The 21883-nt window shown below is 42.1% G+C and overlaps 1 protein-coding gene across 4 annotated transcripts in view; it reads left to right on the forward strand.

Annotated features, from left to right (window-relative positions):
• TMED10 (transmembrane emp24-like trafficking protein 10 (yeast)) overlaps nt 1-21883 on the forward strand; it is a 40690-nt gene that overhangs the window by 12745 nt on the left and 6062 nt on the right. For 2 of the 4 annotated variants that reach the window (XR_001002624.1, XM_011949538.1), the window contains exons 2-3: nt 10169-10280; nt 14364-14437. Coding sequence is in view for 3 of the 4 variants with exons in the window: in XM_011949538.1 (XP_011804928.1) it covers nt 10169-10280; nt 14364-14437 (186 nt within the window). In the remaining variant the exon portion in view is untranslated. The remainder of the gene's footprint in view (nt 1-10168; nt 10281-14363; nt 14438-21883) is intronic. The other 2 variants (XM_011949540.1, XM_011949539.1) reach the window with 2 other exon arrangements.

The raw sequence follows: 21883 nt of genomic DNA on the forward strand, positions 1-21883 counted from the left end.
TCCATGGAGTTCTGAGTTATCACCAACAAACAGTTATAACAATAATGTAACACCTATTGAATGCCTGCTATGTGACAAACACTGTTCCAGGCAGTTTACCTGTATAACATTTAATCCTCACAGTAGCTGAGTGTGGTGGTATGTCCTTGTAATCCCAGCTACTCAGGAGACTGACACCAGAGGATCTCTGAAGCCCAGGAGTACATGACCAGCCTGGGCAACACAGTGAGACCTTACTAAAAAAAAAAAATCCTCACAATAACCTTGTGATGTATGTACAACTGTTGTCCTTATTTTACAAATGAGGTAGAGGAGTTAAGGAACATGCCCAGGTGTTTACAGCTGGTAAACGGCACGCCTGTGATTTGAGCATAGACCAGAAAGTCTGACTCTAGAACCTTCCATCTTAAAAGTACTATGTTGTACGGTCTCTTGAGAGAGAGAAAAGGCTAGATATTCCTGTTTCCATTCTTTTTTTTTTTTTTGAGACAGATTCTTACTCTGTCGCCCAGACTGGAGTGCAGTGGCGCGATCTCGGGTCACTGCAACCTCTGCCTCCTGGGTTCAAGTGATTCTGCTGCCCTAGCTGCCTGAGTAGCTGGGACTACAGGCACGTGCCACCATGCTTGGCTAGTTTTTGTATATTTAGTAGAGACGGGGTTTCACCATGTTAGCTATGGTCTCGAACTCCTGACCTCAAGTGATCTGCCCGCCTCAGCCTCCCAAAGTACTGGGATTACAGGCGTGAACCACTGTGCCTTGCCTGTGAGTTTTTTGTTTGTGTGTTTGTTTTGAGACTGGGTCTTGCTCTGTCACCCAGGCTGAAGTGCAATGACATGATCACAACTCACTGCAGCCTTGACCTCCTGGGATCAGGCAGTCCTCCTGCCTCAGCCTTCTGATTAGCTGGGACCACAGGTATGCACCACCACACCCAGCGAGTTTTTCTTTTTTTTTTAAATTATTTGTAGAGGCAGGGTCTTCCTGTGTTGCCCAGGCTGGTCTCAAATTCCTGGACTCAAGTGATCCTCTCCCTTTGGCCTCCTAAAGTGCTGGGATTACAAGGTGTGAGCCAGTGGGCCTGGCAGACCTTGTGAGTTTTGAGGACCCTGGCCAAGTATTTTGTAGGCTGCCCTCTATTGGGCATTTGTCAGATGTTTTTCTCACGATAAGCTGAGGTTATGGGTTTTGGGGAGGAAGACCATAGAGATAAAGTGTCATTTTTTTTTTCTTGTCAAAACCATGATTCACTTGTAAAGTGTCATTTTCATCACATGGTATCAACATGATTTGTCACTGTTGATACTGCTGTTGATCATTTGGATGAATTAGTGTTTGTCAGGTTTCTTCACTATACAATTATTCTTTTCTTTCCTTTTTTCCCCCTTAATGATGTTTTGGTCAGTCCACTACAGAGTTACTCTTTTTTCCCTCTTTCTATACTGTATTCTTTAGAAGGAAGTCACTTTATGTAGCCCACACTTAAGGAGTGGGGAGTTATGCTTCAGACTCCTTACGGGTGCCTACATAAATTATTTGAGAATCTTCACGGAAGATTTGTCTCTCTTCCTTATTTATTTATTTAATCAATCATTTATATGTAAGTGTAGATTCATGGATGTTTACTGTGTACTTTGGATTATAAATCAGTACTATATTTTGTTGCCCTAATTGTTTCAGCTTTAGCTATTGGGAGCTCTTTAGGCTCCTGTTTCCCTTTGACATACCCTCATTCTTGTATTTTTTGGATTTTGATTTTTGTTTGTTTGTTTTGAGACGGGGGCTTGCTCTGTCACCCAGGATGGAGTGCAGTGGCACAATCTCTTCCCACTGCAACCTCTGCCTCCGGATTCAAGTGATTCTCATGCCTCAGCCTCCTGAGTAGCTGCAATTGCAGGTGCGTGCCACCATACCTGGCTAATTTTTGTATTTTTAATAGAGATGGGGTACCTCCATGTTGACCAGGCTGGTCTTGAACTTCTGACCTTAAATGATCTGCCCCCGTCGACCTCTGGTTTTTGTTTTTGAGCACTTTCTTACTTTCTGGCACTATAAGATGCTCCAGGCTCATTTTGTACATTTTCTTCCTCAGTCTTAGGATCATTTATCCAAGGAGCCCTGGTTGCTTTTATTGGAGAAGGGAATTAAGTCTGGGTGGATAGTGTTATTTTTAAGGCATCTTTTTCTGGTACTTTTTTTTTTTTTTTTTTTAAACGCAGTCGTGCTAGCAAGTGGCCAAAAGTAGTCCCATCCTTCCTGCAACTCTAGAGTAAGGCTGGAATTCTGTGAGCAGCCAGAGTGGGCTAGGATGGGGAGAAATGTAGTGCTTAGGGGCAGGGCAGAGAACCAGGTCTCACCTCTGCATTAGATCAGGTCATTCATTGTTAGGGAGGTTCACTAAAAGAACTCATTTGAACTGTGCTTGTATCTTTAGCAAGATCGTGGTTGAAAATGAATAGTCTGTTAGTTACAGTCCTTCTACAAGGACCTTCCTAATAAATGGTTGTTCGTGGTTACTTCCAGGAAAATTGTCCCTGAGATAAATTTGTGAGCTTTCATCAGAAAACAAATGATGTCTCTTTAGTCTTTTAATTTTGGCTTCCAGAAAGCTTAGAACCAAATTTATTATACAGTTATCATTTGCTCAATTCAGGTTCTTGATAAGACTTATTTCTTCCCTCAGGTGAACTCTATTTCATTTTATTCCTAATTGCCTTATTGACCTAAGCTACTTATAGATCCTTTTAAAGTTTTATTTTGAATGTTTGGTAAAGGAATGAGAGCAATTTCAGTAGCAGGACCTGCTCAAAAATCTGTTTCCAGCCACTGCCTAGCATGGTCCAAGAAAATCCAATTTTAAATGAGTTTATCTTCCCAGTTACCTGTTTTCTCACTTCTCACAGGCTCAGTGTGAGTATTCACATATTCTTGACATCACCTACTCTGATATAAAATTAACACTTTTTTTTCCTTTTTTCTTTTTTTTTTTTTTTTTTTGAGATGGAGTCTAGCTTTGTCACCCAGGCTGGAGTGCAGTGGCACGATCTCGGCTCACTGCAACCTCCGCCTCCCAGGTTCAAGCGATTCTCCTGCCTCAGCCTTCTGAGCAGCTGGGATTACACACACCTGCCACCATGCCTGGCTAATTTTTTATTTTTGGCAGAGACAGGGTTTTGCCATGTTGGTCAAGCTGGTCTCAAACTCCTGACCTCAAATGACCTGCCTGCCTTGGCCTCCCGAAGTGCTGGGATTACAGGTGTGAGCCACCATGCCCATCCCCCCTACTTTTTAAGTTGTGAACTTTGGTTTACTTTTCTTCAGAAGGTGACATCTAGAAACAGATCTTTATTACTTCCCATTCCTTGATGTCATATGGGCAAATTTTATAGCTTGGTATTACCTTTGTTTAATTAAAGAACTTTATGATTATTATTATTATAAGTATTTATTGTTAAAAGGGAAGAAAATAATCCTTTTAAGGTCTTGCTGTTATAGTAGGTAAAAGTAGCAGTTATTGATTCACCAAGGTGGTTCTCTAGGACAATTACGAAGAAAAAAAAAAAACCTCTCAATTCTTGAGAAACCAGATGACCTTTTAAGGTGATCTATAATTAGAACATTTTAATTAAAGGAAGTTAAGCTATCATTTTAGCCTATTAGACTTTGCTGGCTCTGGTTAGTCATTGAGCTTGGCCCAGTTTTGTATTCCCTAATTTTAGCTACCTGGTTTATGTAATGATGTTGGGGTTGGGAGATATGATTTTTGTTTTGTTTTGTTTTTCTTTAAGACTAATGTCTTGGCTCCTAAATAACTACAAAGTTATATGAACTAGATAGGAAACCTACTGATTTTCAGAAAAATCCTGAGATGTTTTAGAATGCCCAAACAGTCCGTATGAGTGAGCCCCACCTGAAAGTTCAGTTGTCAGGTTGCCTGCCTGGATTTCCAAATATCCAGATAAATTCCCTCGTGTAGTTGTGTCATCTGAAGGTTATAGGGAGTGTAGACATGTGGAGGCCCTGGGGGAACTTCCAGCATCATCACACACTATTTCTGGGAGGTAAATTTCATGGGTTTTTTTGTTTGTTTGTTTTTTTGAGACGGAGTCTCCCTCTGGAGTGCAGTGGCCGGATCACAGCTCACTGTAAGCTCCGCCTCCCGGGTTTATGCCATTCTCCTGCCTCAGCCTCCCAAGTAGCTGGGACCACAGGCGCCCGCCACCTCGCCCGGCTAGTTTTTGTTTTGGTATTTTTTAGTAGAGACTTTTTTTTAGTAGAGACGGGGTTTCTCCGTATTAGCCAGGATGGTCTCAATCTCCTGACCTTGTGATCCGCCCGTCTCGGCCTCCCAAAGTGCTGGGATTACAGGCTTGAGCCACCGCGCCCAGCCAATTTCATGTTGATAAAAGGTGCAGGCTGCAGTGGTGGGCCCTTTGCCTTCAGTCTCTTGAAATGAATTTCAGTTTTTGCTTCAAAATGAGTCTTTAATATTCTTCGGATGTCATGGAAGAGACAATGCAAATGGTTCTTCTGTGATTGCAGTTCCTTAGTACAGTGTGGTAGAGGACAATTGAAATAGTATTTACCCCTTTGGAGTACCAGTTGGAGATGTGATTTTCCTGGAGTCTTTCAGAAAACCATAGCAGATTGCTTAATTCATTTTGTAAGATACTTTTAGCAATGCCTTAAGAGTTTTATGCCCTGCATTTAAGCTCCTTTATGATGTAAAGAGACTCCTCTCCTTAAATTAAAAGAAAAAAAGTTTTTGAAGGACACTGTTCATATCTTGGAGGAACCAATCTATTCTTCCAGGAAATAAGGTGGTTGGGCAAATGGTGTGCCAAATCCTGCAAGCACTGTTAAATTCAGTTGTTTGTCCTAGGCCAATGACTTAGTCTCTTTGCTTGCCTTAGCATGGAGATGATGAAATCTGTGATGACTCTTTTCAGTGCTTTCACCTTGATGCTTATTCTAGGCTGTCCTCTACCAGTTTCACTTACATTTAGACATTTTCAGCAACCTGTAATTCTTAACTAACGTCTTCCTTCAGAATTAAGCCAATGCAATGAACAAATCTGGAAAGTCATGTTACCCAAGTTCTATTTGTCTGCAACTTTATTCATAGGAAAAAAGTCCAAATCCAAATTAGGGTTTCTAGATTGGCTTGGAATGTGAAAAATCTGTTATTACTGCTGTCTACCTTTTTGAACTTCTTCTTTGCTCTTAAGTTTTGTCTTTATGCTTTATGAAGTGAGAATCTTGGGGAAGTGAGTATCTTTGTGGGTCAACTGATTCTGAAGAAAGGAAGAGAGGCATCATACTGATGACTACACATTACTTTGTGATGGTTAGTTCTCAGACCTTTTTGACTTATATGTGTGTATCCAAGGTTCTAAAGTACTTTATTTATTTATTTATTTATTTATTTTGAGATGAAATTTCACTCTTGTTGCCCAGGCTGGAGTGCAATGGCATGATCACGGCTCACCACAACCTCCGTCTCCTGGATTCAAGCGATTCTCCTGCCTCAGCCTCCCAAGTAGCTGGGACTCCAGGCGTGCACCACCATGCCCAGCTAATTTTTGTATTTTTAGTAGAGGCAGGGTAGGATGGTCTCGATCTGTTGACCTCATGATCCACCCGCCTTGGCCTCCCAAAGTGCTGGGATTACAGGTGTGAGCCACTGTGCCCGGCCTGAGGTAGTTTTTCAAATGTTGGGATTGATTGTAAATGTTTAAAAATTAGGAGATTTCAAATAAAAGTTAAAATATCTACCTTCTCTTGAAAAACTGGATGATCTGAAAACCTGGAGTGCCATGGCAGTCACTGGCTTTTCCTACGACACAGGCCATCTTTTCTAGTTTGCTATGTATGGCTTGTGCTGGTCCAGTATCAGTGTGTTTCTCACTTGATCTCTGTGGGCATTTACTTTTTGGTTTTGTCCTGTAGACTCTACCTCCTTAAAATCCCTCAAACTGTTCAGTTCATGGGTTACTAAAATTTTTTTAATTAAATAAAATTGTTTAATTAAATACAATTTAATAAACTTTAAAAAATTAAATAAAATTTAAAATTATTTTAATTAAATAAAATCTGTCCCCTCTCTATACTGAAGGCCCTTCTCCTTTCTTAGCTGGAGTACTGGAATAGTGTCCCAGCCCACCTTCTTATCTCTAGGGTTGTCTCTCTCTAGTCTGTCTCCATAGTACTGGTACCTTCACCTTTCTGAACTGTACATTGACTCACATCATTCTGTTTCAAATTCCTTACTGCCTTTCCACTTTGTACTAAATGAAGCTTAAACTCCTTAGCATGCTATTCTAGTTCTACATGATCAGGCCAGTACCTCTCCAGGCACTTAACCTCTCCGGGCCTCAGTTTCCTCCCATGAAACACGGGGGCAATAATTCTTGCCAGTAGGGTTATAGTGAGGATTAAATTTAAAATGCTTATAAAGCAGCAACACAGTATTTGACACTTAGTAAGTGTTCAGTAAATACTAGCTATTAGTAATATGATGATACCATATTTTTGTTTATGTTTTTCTGAACCCAGGCCTTCGTATTTGCTGTCTCTTCTAACCTGAATGTCTCTACCCCTGTTTCCCTTGATTGAAATTCATCCTTTAGGACTCAGCTCATGTGTTACCCACTCCTAGATACACTCCCTGACCCTCCATAATCCCATGGCACTTGCGCATACCTCTGGTAGTATGCCTTGCACATTGCAGTGAAATGCTCTCTCTCTCTTAGCTTTATTGAGGTATAATTGACAAATAAAAATTGTTTATATTCAAGATATATAATGTGATGTTTTGGTGTACATATACATTGTTAAGTGAATGCCACAATCAAGCTAATTAACATATTTTATCACCCCATACAAATGTCTAACAAATACATTAAAAGCTCCCCAGTATCGCTAACCATCAGGCACGTGCAAATCGAAACCACTATGAAGGCACCTCATTTCTTATCACCCTCCTCTCCTCATTTAGACTCATAGGCCCTTTGAAGACAGGAACTATCTTACTCATACTTGTATCCCAGTGACCAGCACAGGTCTAGGTATCTTAAATGTTTGACAAATTAGGCCAGGCGTGGTGGCTCCCACCTGTAATCCCAGCAGTTTGGGAGGCCAAGGCAGGTGGATCACTTGAGGTCAGGAGTTCGAGACCAGCCTGGCCAATATGGTGAAACCCCATCCCTACTGAAAACATAAAAATTAGCCAGGCGTGGGGACGCATGCCTGTAGTCCCAGCAACTTGGGAGGCTGAGGTAGGAGAATCACTTGAATCTGGAAGGCAGAGGTTGCAGTGAGGGGAGATTGCGCCACTGCACTCTAGCCTGAGTGACACAGCGAGACTGTCTCAAAAAAAAAAAAAAAAAGGCCAGGTGTGGTGGCTTATGCCTGTAATCCCAGCACTTTTGGAGGCCAAGGCGGGTGGATCACAAGGTCAGGAGATGAGGACCATCCTGGCTAACACAGTGAAACCACGTCTCTACTAAAAATACAAAAAGTTAGCCGGGCGTGGTGGCATGGGCCTGTAATCTGAGGCAGGAGAATCGCTTGAACCCAGGAGGCGGAGGTTGCAGTGAGCCGAGATCACACCACTGTACTCCAGCCTGGGTAACAGAGCGAGACTGTCTCAAAAATAAATAAATAATAAAAATAAATTTAAAAGTTTGCCAAATTAGTAAATGGTGCTAGATGGCAGAAGATAGTTGACTAATACTAACTACTGTTTATTAAGGAATTTAGATGTGCTATAAAACTTTTTTTAGTTGATCTATCATTTCAAATTTATCTAGTAGTGATAACTTTTCTTTATTATCAATTTTTTCCAAAATAAAATAGCTTTATTATAATAATAAATTATTTTTGAACATAAATGATCCAGTGATATATGCCTTTTTTTTTTGAGACAGAGTCTCACTGTGTTGCCCAGGCTGAAGTGCAGTGGCACGGTCTTGGCTCACCACAACTTCCGCCTCCCGGGTTCAAGTGATTATCCTGCCTCAGCCTCCAAAGTAGCTGGGATTACAGGTGCCCAATACCACGCCTGGCTAATTTTTTTGTGTGTGTTTTTAGTAGAGACAGGGTTTCACCATGTTGACCAGGCTGGTCTCAAACTCCTGACTTCAGGTGATCCGCCTGCCTCAGCCTCCCAAAGTGCTGGGATTACAGGCGTAAGCCACTGCACCTGGCTGAGCCACCATGCCCGGCTACATGTCTTTTTAAAAAATGGAAAAAAAGGTCAGGCACGGTGGCTCACGCCTGTAACCCCAGCACTTTGGGAGGCTGAGGTGGTTGGATCATGAGATCAGGAGATCAAGACCATCCTGGCCAACATGGGGAAACCCTGTCTCTACTAAAAATACAAAAAAATTAGCTGGGCCTGGTGGTGGGTGCCTGTAGTCCCAGCCACTCGGGAGGCTGAGGCAGGAGAATTACTTGAACCCGGGAGGCAGAGGTTGCGGTGAGCCAAGATCACGCCACTGTACTACAGCCTGGGGACACAGTAAGACTCCATTTCAAAAAAAAAAAAAAGGAAAAATATAAAGAGAAAGTCTCACCCATCAGAAATAACTACTGTTATAAAGTACTTTTAAATATATAAGCTTAAATGTGCTACTTAATTTTCCTGCTTAAAATTTCCCCTTAAACGAATAGCATTAGAACATCCAGTTTAATGTGATGAAGCCACTACTTTTGTGTTCCACGTTGCAAAGTAGCTTCCAGTCTTACGTGATGAAATATGCTTTCTACTAAGACAGCCGCTTGCTCTAGAAATGGAGGCTGAGATCCAGGCTGTTAAATTACCGTGGAATTCCCTTGCTTTGTATGTGGCTGTTTACTTCCCAGTATATGCCCTTTCTTCTGTACTGATAGGCTGTTCTTTGGTAATAGAGCAGTTTAAGTCTGAAGAACTAAAGCTAAGGAATAATCATTTATGGAAGCCAAGGATATCTTTTTTTTTTTTAGGATAAATTTCTCTCCTTTTTTTTGTTTTGTTTTTGTTTTTTTGAGACAGGGTCTTGCTCTGTCACCCAGGCTGCGGTGACAGAGCAAGCCTCCCAGTAGCTGGGACTATAGGTGCACACCACCATGTCTGGCTAATTTTTGTAGAGATGGGGTTTCGCCGTGTTGCCCAGGTTGGTCTTGAACTCTTTTTTTTTTTTGAGACGGAATCTCACTCTGTCATCTGGGTTGGAGTGCAGTGGCACAATCTTGGCCCACTGCAACCTCTGCCTCCCAGATTCAAGTGATTCTCCTGCCTCAGCCTCCCGAGTAGCTGGTACTATAGGCATGTACCAGCCACTGTGCCCAGCTACTTTTTGTGTTGTTAGTAGAGATGAGGTTTCTCCATGTTGGTTAGCCAGGATGGTCTCGATCTCTTGAACTCGTGCCTCGGCCTCCCAAAGTACTGGGATTACAGGTGTGAGCCACCACGCCCAGCCAGGTCTTAAACTCTTGAGCTCAAGTGATTCTCCTGTCTTGGTGTTCCAAAGTTTGGGATTACAGGCGTGAGCCACCATGCCTGGCCAGAAATTTGTTTGTTTCCTGTGTTTTGTTCCCACTCTACGTAGCTGTTGACATAATTAACATGAAATTTGCAGGAATAGATCTCCTGGATTATCTTCTCTATGCATACTTTTTTTTCCTACTGCCCTTGTATTGTGTGTCCTAATTTTATTTTCCACCCACACCCCTTCCCTATCAAATTTGTTATATAGAATAAATGTGTTTTTATATATCTTTGTCCCTCTTGTGTAAGCTTTTGATAATTGTCTACTTTCATTTTTGTGACATGTTCCTCTATGCAGAATGATACTAGTCTGCATCTATAAAGTGAGTTTTTGCCAATAAGTCCAGTGTATGTAACTTGGAGCATTAGCTAGATTAACTTTTTGGTATGGTAAGACATCCTATAGCAGCAACAGATTTTAGCCTGCAATGTGGTTAGACTACTTGAATGAATGAAATTTACTGTATTTGGATTTAATCTTCTAATCCAGTTTTTGTCTTTGGGGATGGTTGGAAGATAGTCATCATAATGAGGACTATAAATTGTCTTTCATAGATAGTGTCTCTGTCTCCCCAGTTTCTGTAAGTTCTCTTCCTGAGTGTTATTTGCTGCCTGTTCTTACTACATTTCTTATATTAGATCACAGATTCTGCTGGCCATATTCTCTACTCCAAAGAGGATGCAACCAAGGGGAAGTTTGCCTTTACCACTGAAGATTATGACATGTTTGAAGTGTGTTTTGAGAGCAAGGGTGAGTAATCAGAACGTTTCTCTGGATTAAGAATCTTCTCCAACTCTAGTGCACTAGTGCTCCTTACTACTACAGTCAGCACTTAATATCCAGTTTCATTTGTATTCTTTATTCTGATTTGGAGACCTGTTACCTTGTAGTCTTTGGAGCACCTTTTAAAAAGGTCAACTAAGTGGAATGAAAGATTGAATAGGTGGAACAGAGGGAAGTTTTAGGGCAGTGAAAATATGCTGTATGATACTGTAATAGTGGATACATGTCATTATATGGTTGTCGGAACATTACACTCGGAATGTACACCAAGAGTGAATCCTAATGCAAATTATGGACTTTGGTTGATAGTGATGTGTCCATGTAGGTTCATCATTTCTAACAAATGTACCACTCTGGTGGGAAATAGTGATAATGGGGGAGGCTATGCATATGTAAGGGGAAGGGGAATATGGGAAATCTTTGTGCCTTCCTCTCAGTTTTGTTGTGAACCGAAAACTGCTCTAACAAAATGAAGTCTTAAAAAAAAGGCTGGGCATGGTGGCTCATGCCTGCAATCCCAGCACTTTGGGAGGCCAAGGCGGGCAGATCACTGAAGGTTAGGAGTTTGAGACCAGCCTGGCCAACATGGAGAAACCCTGTCTCTACTGAAAATACAAAATTAGCTGGGGAGGCTGAGGCAGGAGAATCACTTAAACCCAGGAGGTGGAGGTTGCAGTGAGCAAGATTGTGTCACTGCACTCCAGCCTGAGTGACAGAATGAGAGTCCATCTCAAAAAAATAAACGACGACAACAACAAAAAAAACTGGCCAGGCATGGTGACTCACTCCTGTAATCCCAGCACTTGGGAGGCTGAGGCAGGTGGATCACCTGAGGCCAGGAGTTCGAGACCAGCCTGGCCAACATGGCGAAACCACTTCTCTACTAAAAATACAAAAATTAGCCAGATGTGGTGGTGGCACATGCCTGTAATCCCAGCTGCTTGGGAGGCTGAGGCAGGAGAATTGCTTGGACCATTCTGAGAAATGGTCTTTAGGCGATTTTGTTGTGCAAATATCAAGTGTACTTCAAATATCAAGTGTACTTACACAAATCTAGATGGTATAGCCTACTACCCACCTCAGCTATATGGTGTAGCCTATTATTGCTCCTCGGCTACAAACCTGTAAAGTATGTGACTGTACTGAATACTGTAGGCAGTTGGAACACAATGCTATTTTTGTATCTAAACATAGAAGAGATATAGTAAAAGACAGTATTATAATAATCTTATGGGACCACCTTCATATATGCAGTCCGCCCTCTACTGAACTGTCTTCATGTAGTGCGTGACTGTACTGTGCTGTGACAATCAGGGAGGTAGTTGGAAGACTGTACGTAAGAAGATAGCCTGATCATTTGGACCAGGTGGGGCTATGAACTGCTTAAGTTTCACAACTTTTTCAATGAGGAAAGAAAATCAGAAATTTGCATTACATCTTCCATGGACAATGGCATAATCAGGATTACACACTGGATTTGGGAGAACAGAATACTCTGGGTGCGACATTTTGTTTTGCTTTGTTTGAAGACTTGTTTTCATGCTCAGAAGACACCTGTGGCTTGTCTTACTTTGTTCTCAGTCTTACCCTCTGCAGTCTTATTTATATTTCTTTGCTTTCAAATTAATCTTTCCAATCTATCCAAAAGAAGTTCTTTTTTTTTTTTTGAGACAGAGTCTTGCTCTGTCACCCAGGTTGGAGTGCAGTGGCGCGATCTTGGCTCACTGCAACCTCTGTCTCCCGGGTTCAAGCGATTCTCATGCCTCAGCCTCCGGAGTAGCTGCAACTATAGGCACGCATCACCATGCCTGGCTAGTTTGTGTATTTTTAGTAGAGATGGGTTTCACCATGTTGGCCAGGCTGGTCTCGAACTCGAACCTCAAGTGATCCACCTGCCTCGGCCTCCCAAAGTGCTGGGATTACAGGCATGAGCCACTGCACCCATCCCAAAAGAAGTTCTTTACTGTCTTTCAAACATGCCATACTCCGATTTTAATATCTGAGCCTTTGCTCATGCTTTGCCATCTGCCTAGAGTACTTGGCCTAAGTCCTGCCTTTAGGTGTTCCCTCTTTAGTGAAGTCTGTCCACAACTACTGTCTTCCCTCCTCTTCCCTTTGCTCCATATTGGAATTGTCTGAACCAGTTCCTTTGGCTTAAAATTTTACAGTGCTTTGCATTTTCACCGTAGTCGTTTTGTGTATATGTCTTAGATCCCAATTGAATTATTTGAAGGCAGGGATTGTATCCTGGCAGTCCATTTTGTGCTGCTATAACAGAACACCACAGACTGGGTAATTTATAAACAGTAGAAATTTATTTGGTTCATGGTTCTGGAGTCTGGAAAGTCCAACATCAAGGGGCCACATCTGGTGATGAGGGCCTTTTTGCTGTGTCACGATAACATGGCAGAAGGTATCACATGGCAAGAGAATGCACAGGAGGGCAAGAAGGGGCTGAACTAACTCACTTTTATAACAAACCTACTTCTATGATAATGACATTCATCTGTTGATGAGGGCAGAGCCCCATGACCTAATCAATTCTTAAAGGTCCTGCTTCTCTGCCAGGCACAGTGGCTCATGGCTATAATCCCAGCACTTTGAGAGGCTGAGGCAGGAGGATCACTGGAGCCCAGGAGTTCCAGATCACCCTGGACAGTATAGTGAGACCCTGTCTCTACAAAAAATACAAAAATTACCTGGGTGCGATGGCTCACACCTATAGTCTAGCTACTTGAGAGGCTGAAGTGGGAGGATTGCTTGAGCCTAGGAGTTCAAGGCTACAGTGAGCCATGATGGTGCGTGCCACTGCACTCCAGCTTGGAAGACAGAGTAACAACCTATCTCGAAAAATTTTTTTTAATTAAATAAATAAATAAAATTAAAGGTTCTACCTCTCAACACTCTTGCATTGGGGATTAAGTTTCCAACACATGAACTTTGAGAGGGGCACATTTAAGCCGTAGCATGTCCCTTTAAAATCTCCAGCACAGTTCTAGTACTTAGTGAGTTCTCAATGAGTAGTTACTGAATTGACTTCAGTTCATTTCAGAAAACTTACAGTGTCTCTCAGGCATTAGAGGATACAGTACCATTCAGTGTGGCTTATGGTCTCAGGAACCCCAGTGCTTCAGTGGTACTGTGTATCCAGAACTTCTGATTTCATGCAGGCAGTTGTAAATTTTATAACTAGGTGAATTCCAGGGGATTGGGGCTGAACAGTTTTCTGGGGCTCTTTGGGTCTTTTCCTTTCTCCTACTTGATGATTTAAGATTAGGATGCCTCTTTGATCCAGCTGAATCAGATTGACTCTTCTAACATGAACTCTGTTATAAGAAGCATCCCTGAGATTTGAACTCTTACTGTAAAGTTTTTTTTTTTTTCTTGAGCTGTTGTAACTCCTTTAAGGGCTTAGTGGGAATAGCTCTGTAACATTGTGCTCCTACTGAAATAGGCCATACATTGATCAAAATGTTTGAATTAAAGTGGAATATTAGATAAAACTTATGTTCTTTTCAGTACTCAGATTTATATTAAGTAAATCCAAGCTTACTTAGCACGTATCCAATAATCCTAATTCATCATGGCCTTCCCTCAAAATTTGACAGGGCAACCTTTTCAGATGTGGAAATACGCATTTTCAGCCGAAGTCGTTGCCCACTATCTCTTGGTTTATATGCCACTCAATTTCACACTGTTTTGATTTTTGAGTTTTATTTCCCAATTCAATAAGCCTGTGTGTTTTCCCTTCTGTTCTGTTCCTCTGTAGTACCAGTTGCAGTATCTTGTGTCCTTGCCTGCTCAGAGATGTTTGCCAGCAGCATGTTCTTGTTGCTTTCCGGCACCCCACACAGATAGAGGCTTTGTCTGGAATGTTTGTGATTTTAGCCAGAGCCAGGAATTTTCTGCAACTGAGCAGGGGGAGGAGTTGTGGCTGTTTCCCTCTATTGAGAGGGTAGGGGTTCTGGAGAGGGAGGGCGGGTGGGTGGGTGGGTAATTTCCCGGAATTTTAAGTATTCCACACAATGAATCCTTTGATTTCTTTCTCAGGAACAGGGCGGATACCTGACCAACTCGTGATCCTAGACATGAAGCATGGAGTGGAGGCGAAAAATTACGAAGAGGTATGTCCTGCTGTAACAGCCAGAGGAGGCAGCAGTGTGCTATGCTGTGAGGTTTCTGTGACCTCGGCAGGCCAACAGGCTGTGCTTTGCCCAAAAGGCTATGGTTTCTTAGCAGTCTTGTGACAGCCAGCCATGAACAAAAAGTTGTTATTAACAGCCTTGGCTGGGCGTGGTGGCTCACTCCTGTAATCCCAGCTCTTTGGGAGGCCGAGGCTGGTGGATCACCTGAGGTCAGGAGTTCGAGACCAGCCTGGTCAACATGGTGGAACCCCGTCTCCACTAAAAATAAAAAATAGCCAGGCGTGGTGGCGTGCGCCTGTAATCCCAGCTATTCTACTCAGGAGGCTGAGGCAGGAGAATTGCTGGAACCCGACAGGCAGAGGCTGCAGTGAGTCGAGATCACGCCACTGCACTCCAGCCTGGGCAACAGGGCAAGGCTCCGTCTCAAAAAAAAAAAAGAAAAAAAAAGCCTTGAAGAATAATTCTGGCTGTGCTGTCAGCCAAAGGACTGAACTAACTGTCCCACAGAAATGTGGGTTTGATAAAACACTGAAGCCTATGGCATTAGTTCTCTTGAGGCAGAAACCAAGTGTGTGTGTGTGGGTGTGTGTGTGTGTGTAGACAGATATTTTACATTTTTAAAGCTGGAATTCAGTTATTTGTAAATGCCCAAGGTTAAGAAAAGTGATTTGTTTTTAATTCCTAAGACTTTTTCCCCAAGACCAACAGTTGTATATATCTATATATATATATCTAGGGCATGGATTCAGTGCTGTTTAGTCTTGAACAACTGTTTTGTCTTTGGGAAATAACAATAGTCAAAGATAGTTTTGAGTTAAAATAATTTCAGACTTTTAAGGAAGAGGGCAGGATGGAGGAAGAAGCTGCAAGAGACTAGGAATGGTGATGATAGAAATTTGATGCTGATAGGAAGTATTCATTATAGAGTAATAAAAACTGACATTTAGTTGGGTGACAGGGAGATGGAGGTGTGCACAGAATGAGGAGAAGGGCAACAGCCTTTTTCATCTCTGCGAGACTTTGGGGACAGCACAAAAGGGTTCAACGAAGGGCACCTTTGAAAAACCACAAGAACTATTTAAGACTAGGTAATTGATCTTTACAGAAAGATAAGAGTATTTTTACCCAGCAAAACAGTACGTAAGGGCATGAAGGAGGAGTGGGGTACAGGAAATAGAATGGGCTTTTGAAGAATGCAAACTAAGTAAATGAAGGAAAATTGGTTTAAGTGATTTAGGAAAATTGTCTAGGAATAGTGGAACAGAAGTTGCTCTCTCTCTTTGGACAGGACTTGGGAAGGGAAATATCCTAAAATGGAAGAAGATTGGAAATGACTGGTTAATTCTGCTACAGGAATTAGTACAACAGTTGCAGCTCTTTCTTTGTTCAAATCCTCAATTGAATGAAACTGGGTAGCGTTATTTAGAGGCAGTAAGTAGGAGCAGTGATATAGTTGTGAATGGGAGACAGTTTCCAGTAGAGACTTTTCAGTTGTTTGTTTCTGTTTCCAGGCTAGTTTAATTTAAATAAATAAAACAAGAAAACCTCTTTATTTGATGAATTTAAGAGTAAATTGAAAAATTTTTTTAAACCTTCATGATTCAGAAGAATCTTAATTATATGTCAATAAGATTATTTTAAAGTGCTTTTGTAAGATATAAAACACGAGGGAAGATGTCATTATTACGAGGTGGAAGAATAGGTAAAATGATTTCCAGTTTGTGGTTACTGCTTCTGTTCCCAAACTGTGGACCATTCTCAGTTGAATTTGTACTCTGTAGAATTTTACCTATTGTAATTTTTTTCTCCAACATGTTGGCTGTCATTAAGGGTATTTATTTATTTATTTATTTATTGAGATGGAGTCTCGCTCTGTTGCCCAGGCTGGAGTGCAGTGGCGGGATCTCGGCTCACTGCAAGCTCCGCCTCCCAGGTTCACGCCATTCTGCCTTATCGTCCCAAATAGCTGGGACTACAGGCGCCCGCCACCACACCCAGCTAATTTTTTGTATTTTTAGTAGAGACAGGGTTTCACCACGTTAGCCAGGATGGTCTCGATCTCCTGACCTCATGATCCGCCTCTCAGCCTCCCAAAGTGCTGGCGGATTACAGGCATGAGCCACCCTGCCCAGCCCAAGGGTATTTATTAAATAACAACACATCAGTGCCCTATTAGATAGTAGATATAGCTAGTTCTCCTCAAAAACAGATGACATTATTGTGGGTTTAAATAAAGAATGCTTTGAACACAGCTGTCGTATAGCATTTTAGAACCCCTATACCTCCTGGAATTTCCATCAGCCTTGGACTTCATAAACATTAGGAAAGGGGCTTTATCTTTCCTGACCTTTTGCTTAACCCAAGAGGGGAATCCCTAGCCCAAAGGAAACCACGGTGCTTCCTTTGCCCGCTTCCTGCTTCAGATGTCTGACATGTCCTAAGCCTTTCTTTATGCATGTAGTTACAACACAGCTCCAAGGTTCTACTTCTTAATCAACAAACTCCTCCCCACTACTTTAATATCTGTCCCCACTCTCTTACCCCTCACCCCTGCCCCCTAGCAGCAGACCAGATTGATGTAGAGGAGGAATGACTATGACACAGTCCAAAGACCAGCCCTTTCTTCGGTCTGCAGCAAGGCTCCCTTGAACCTTGCTTAGAAATGGCTGTTAGCTGGCAGGGTACAGTGGCTCACACCTGTAATCCCAGTACTTTGGGAGGCCAAGTTGGGTGGATCACCTGAGGTCAGGAGTTGGAGAGCAGCCTGGCCAACTTGGCGAAAACCCCATCTCTACTAAAAATACAAAAATTAGCTGGGCATGGTGGCGGCCACCTGTAGTCCCAGCTACTTGGGAGGCTGAAGCAAGAGAATCACTTGAATGATTTAATTTCAGGCCCTTGAGATAATGGAGAGGCTTTATCTCCAGAGGATTTGGAACCTTTGGCATCAGTATTAAGATTCGGTAATGTGGCACACTTCTTTAATTTTCTTCATGTCCAACACATCTCTCCCTCATGTTTGTGGACTCATAATTCTGAAATCCCATGTGGTCCTATAAGATTGGATAGTAATTGCACCACACTACCTACCTAAATTGTTATTAGTTAATCCATATGAAATTGCTATGTAACACAATACAAATGTAAGATGATACTATTTGGAAGACAGAATGTTTGTCATACTGTGAAGAAGCATTAAGTCTTGTTGTTTGAATTCTTTAATGAGAAAGAATGCCTCTGTCCTCAGAAATAAAGCACTTTTTTTTTTTTTTTTTGAGAAGGAGTCTTGCTCTGTTGCCCAGGCTGGAGTGCAGTGGCGCCATCTCTGCTCACTGCAAGCTCCGCCTCCCAGGTTCACACCATTCTCCTGGCTCAGCCTTCGGAGTAGCTGGGACTACAGGCGCCCACCACCACGCCCGGCTAATTTTTTTTTTTGTATTTTTTTAGTAGAGACGGGGTTTCACCGTGTTAGCCAGGGTGGTCTCGATCTCCTGACCTCATGATCCGCCCGTCTCAGCCTCCCAAAGTGCTGGGATTATAGGCTTGAGCCACCGCGCCTAACCAATAAAGCACTTTTGATTTTGATTTCCTCTACTGTATTTTATGAACCTCTGACCACTGTCTCGCTTTTGCCCTTCAGAGGGTGTATCTTTGTAGATTCAGGATGTGAACCGAGCCACTTCTTTTTAACTTGTGATCTGTGAACTAAAGCAGTTGTTTGTAGGGACTTACTGTCTGATTGTGCAGTTGGGAGAATGCAGGCAATTACTGTCCAACAAAGAAGGAGCTATCTGACGCATCTTCTAACTCCTGGGCTATTTGTCCCATGAGTAAAACACCGTTTTGCCTAGCAGTTCTGTTTGTCTGTCATTGGCTATCAACAGATACACCAAAAACACACCTGCTCTGGTTGGAGTAACAGCTGAAGGCTTTCCAAAAGTTCTGTTTCTCTGAGTGCTCTCAGGAAGGAGGAACTCTGATTCCATGTACAAGATCCAAAATCCTTTTTTTTTTTGAGACAGAGTCTCACTGTATCGTCCAGGCCATAGTGCGGTGCAGTGGTGCGATCTTAGCTCACTGCAACCTCTGCCACCTGGGTTCAAACGATTTTTCTGCCTCAGCCTCCTGAGTAGCTGGGATTACAAATGTAATCCCACCCAGCTAATTTTTGTATTTTTAGTAGAGACAGGGTTTCACCATGTTGGCCAGGCTAGTCTCGAACTCCTGACCTCAAGTGATCCAGCCACCTTGGCCTCCCAAAGTGCTGGGATTACAGGCATGAGCCACTGTGCCAGCCCAGTTATGTTTATCTTGCTTGTGTTAGAGTAGATGGTCTTCACATTTATTGCTGTGCTCCTGGAGTTGGTGGGGGCTGTGGTGGGAGGCATGGAGGCAACAAACTACTTTGACTGAATTTGTCTTGTCACAAGAAGCTTCTCTCTTGGATCTTGATGCTCCACCAAGGAAAAGAATTTAGAGATTCCCTAGAGGTTAGATTAACACCTCTGTTTTAAGAAGCAGTTTTTTCAGAAAGTTCATACCGTTTCTTGGTACAGTTACTTATAACTCTGTAAACTCTTTAGATTCAAATCTTCATTATAATGGAAGATTTGGATATGGTTTTAGAGGAATTTCACCAGTATTTTGGAGGTATTTTACAGGAAAAGGCTTTGTAACTTGTAGCTTTTCCAAATGGTACCTACCATGACCAGTAAGAATGATGTTAATGGATATGGTGGTAGAGAAGGCTTTCTCCTAGGCGGCAGGCCTCATGAAAATAGATGCAGGCCAGGTGCGGTGGCTCACACCTGTAATCCCAGCACTTTGGGAGGCTGAGGCAGGTGGATCATCTGAGGTCAGGAGTTCAAGACCAAGCTGACCAAGATGGTGAAACCCTGTCTCTACTAAAAATACAAAAATTATCTGGGTGTGGTGGAAGACACCTGTAATCTCAGCTACTCAGGAAGCTGAGGCAGGAGAATCGTTTGAACTTGGGAGGTGGAGGTTGCAGTGAGCCAAGGTCGTGCCACTGCACTCCAGCATGGCTGACAGCGCAAGACTGCATCTCAAAAAAAAAGAAAAAGAAAAAAAATAAATGCAGAGTGCTTTTAGTATACAAGAAACACTTGCTTCAGGGGACCAGCAGCACTTAGCTACTTTGAGAAAGTTGGCTTCTTTGAAGAAGGCATAGAGTGGGCAGAACAGGTCAATTACGAGTGTTTACTATGTATCAGGTCTTTAAGACTATATAAATCATTTTAATTTCCTTAAGTTCAGGGGCCAAACTAGTGTGAAGGGATAGCATAAAAATAAAACAATTTGTGAATATGACAATATATGATTGAGTGTTAACTGTGTGATACAGTGTTGTAGAGCTTCAGGGAAGAGAGAGCGTGGACAGGAGTGGTTGAAGGAGGCTCTCAAGGAGGCTTGAAAGATAGGTCAGATTTGGGTACAGAAAGCATAAATGCTTTTGGAAGTCAAAGATTCTGTTCTCGAATTTTACAGCAGAGTTTGGCAGTTTAAATGCTGTGATGACCCTGAGTAGGGAGTTAAGAGACTATGGTACTGTTAATTTTGGTTGGCCACCCAAAGGGCTGAGTAACTTTATGGGATCTTTAGTTTCCTCATTTGAAAAATGAGGGACTCACTGCAAAACGAAGTACCTTGAAGTTATAACATCCTTTGATTATTTAACAACTACATGCAGCTTGCCAGGGGAATGTCAGCCCCTACTGGAGAACCTGTGGTGCACATTGTCTTACAGACTTGGCAAAACATACCTCATGCGTCCAGCGATGAAGGAAAGTAGAATATCAGCCTGCCTTCATGAAACATGTATAATTTGGCATTCTTACAGATACTTTGAACAGTTTAATCAACTGTTTACAAGAGCAGAACAACAGAAAGTGGGAATTTTGATACTGAGGATTTCTTTTTTAGCTTTTTGTATGGTGATATAAAGTCTCAGTGCTATTTATTGAATGCTTAGTCCTGAGCAAGTAAAGAGCGTCTTCTTGAGAATACTTACCATGATTTGTTTTAAAATTTTACTCTGTGGCCCTGCAAAAATAATAGCAATGGGAAACCCAGGAAGTTTATTAGTCAAACTTTATTAGTCAAGCAAATAGGACAACTTACATAGATCCTTGTGGCCGAATATAGCTTGTTCATTTCACCTTTGATTCAGGAAAAACTTAGTATAGTCATCTGGTTTTCTTTATTACATTTCTGGTACTTACAGAATAAACTCACATAGACTTGGATTCTAATGCCAACTCACCAAGCTGTGATACTTTGGGCAAGTATATTTAATACCTCTGAGACTTAGTTTCCTCATCTGTAAAACTTAAGGATAAAAACATTCACCTTTTAGGGTTACAAAGATTAAATGAGATTACAAAATATACCACATTGTGAGCATATATGAATGACCCTGATTCATTATTCTACCTTTTTCATCCCCTTCCCCAGTTTAGTCTCAGCCTAACTTTTGAGCCTGTCATTTGCTATTATCCCCTACCCTCCCCAAGCACAAGTATGTGGCAGTTATGTGTGTACATGCACACATACCCTATAGTCTAGTTTCTAGCACACCAGACTACTTACGTCTAGACTATTCATAGTTGCTAAACATGCCTGCACTTTACTCCCTCCATGTTTTGGTTTACAGGTTCCCCTCAGCCTTGAATGCTCTCTCAGAAGTCCTGCCCAACTTGGGAGACCCAGCTCACACACTTGCTGTTAAGCTTCACTTTGTCCTCCCGACTAGAGCTCTGTTTTTAATGTGTATCTTTGTTATAGAAGTTACTACATAAAGCCGTATATTATAGTTATAGCTTACTGTGTAAGCTGTGAGAGCTTAAGATCATAACTTACCTTGGTACCTTGCACATAAGAACTCAGAGCCGGGCGCAGTGGCTCACGCCCGTAATCCCAGCACTTTGGGAGGCCAAGGGAGCAGATCACGAGGTCAGGAGATCAAGACCATCCTGGCTAACACAGTGAAACCCAGTCTCTGCTAAAAATACAAAAATTATCCAGGTGTGGTGGCAGGCACCTTATAGTCCCAGCTGCTCAGGAGGCTGAGGCAGGAGAATGTTGTGAACCCTGGAGGCTGAGCTTGCCGTGAGCTGAGATCGCGCCACTATACGCCAGGCTGGGGGAAAGTGCGAGACTCCGTCTCAAAAAAAAATAAGAACTCAGAAAAAATGTTAAGGCCTTAAAATGTTTAAAAAAAAACCAAGAAACTTTTTACATTTCTTTTAAGCTAGTAATAAAAGTCTATTGTTATATATTCTTGTAGTAAAGTTTTTTTTCTTTATTATTACTACTACTTTGTAATAGAGATGGGGTCTTGCTGTGTTGCCCAGCTTGGTCCCAAGCAATCCACCTGCCTTGGCTTCCCAAAGTGTTGGTATTACT

Source organism: Colobus angolensis, unplaced genomic scaffold (genome assembly GCF_000951035.1).
Source record: "Colobus angolensis palliatus isolate OR3802 unplaced genomic scaffold, Cang.pa_1.0 Scaffold3, whole genome shotgun sequence".
In the NCBI taxonomy this organism is placed as follows: Eukaryota; Metazoa; Chordata; class Mammalia; order Primates; family Cercopithecidae; genus Colobus; species Colobus angolensis.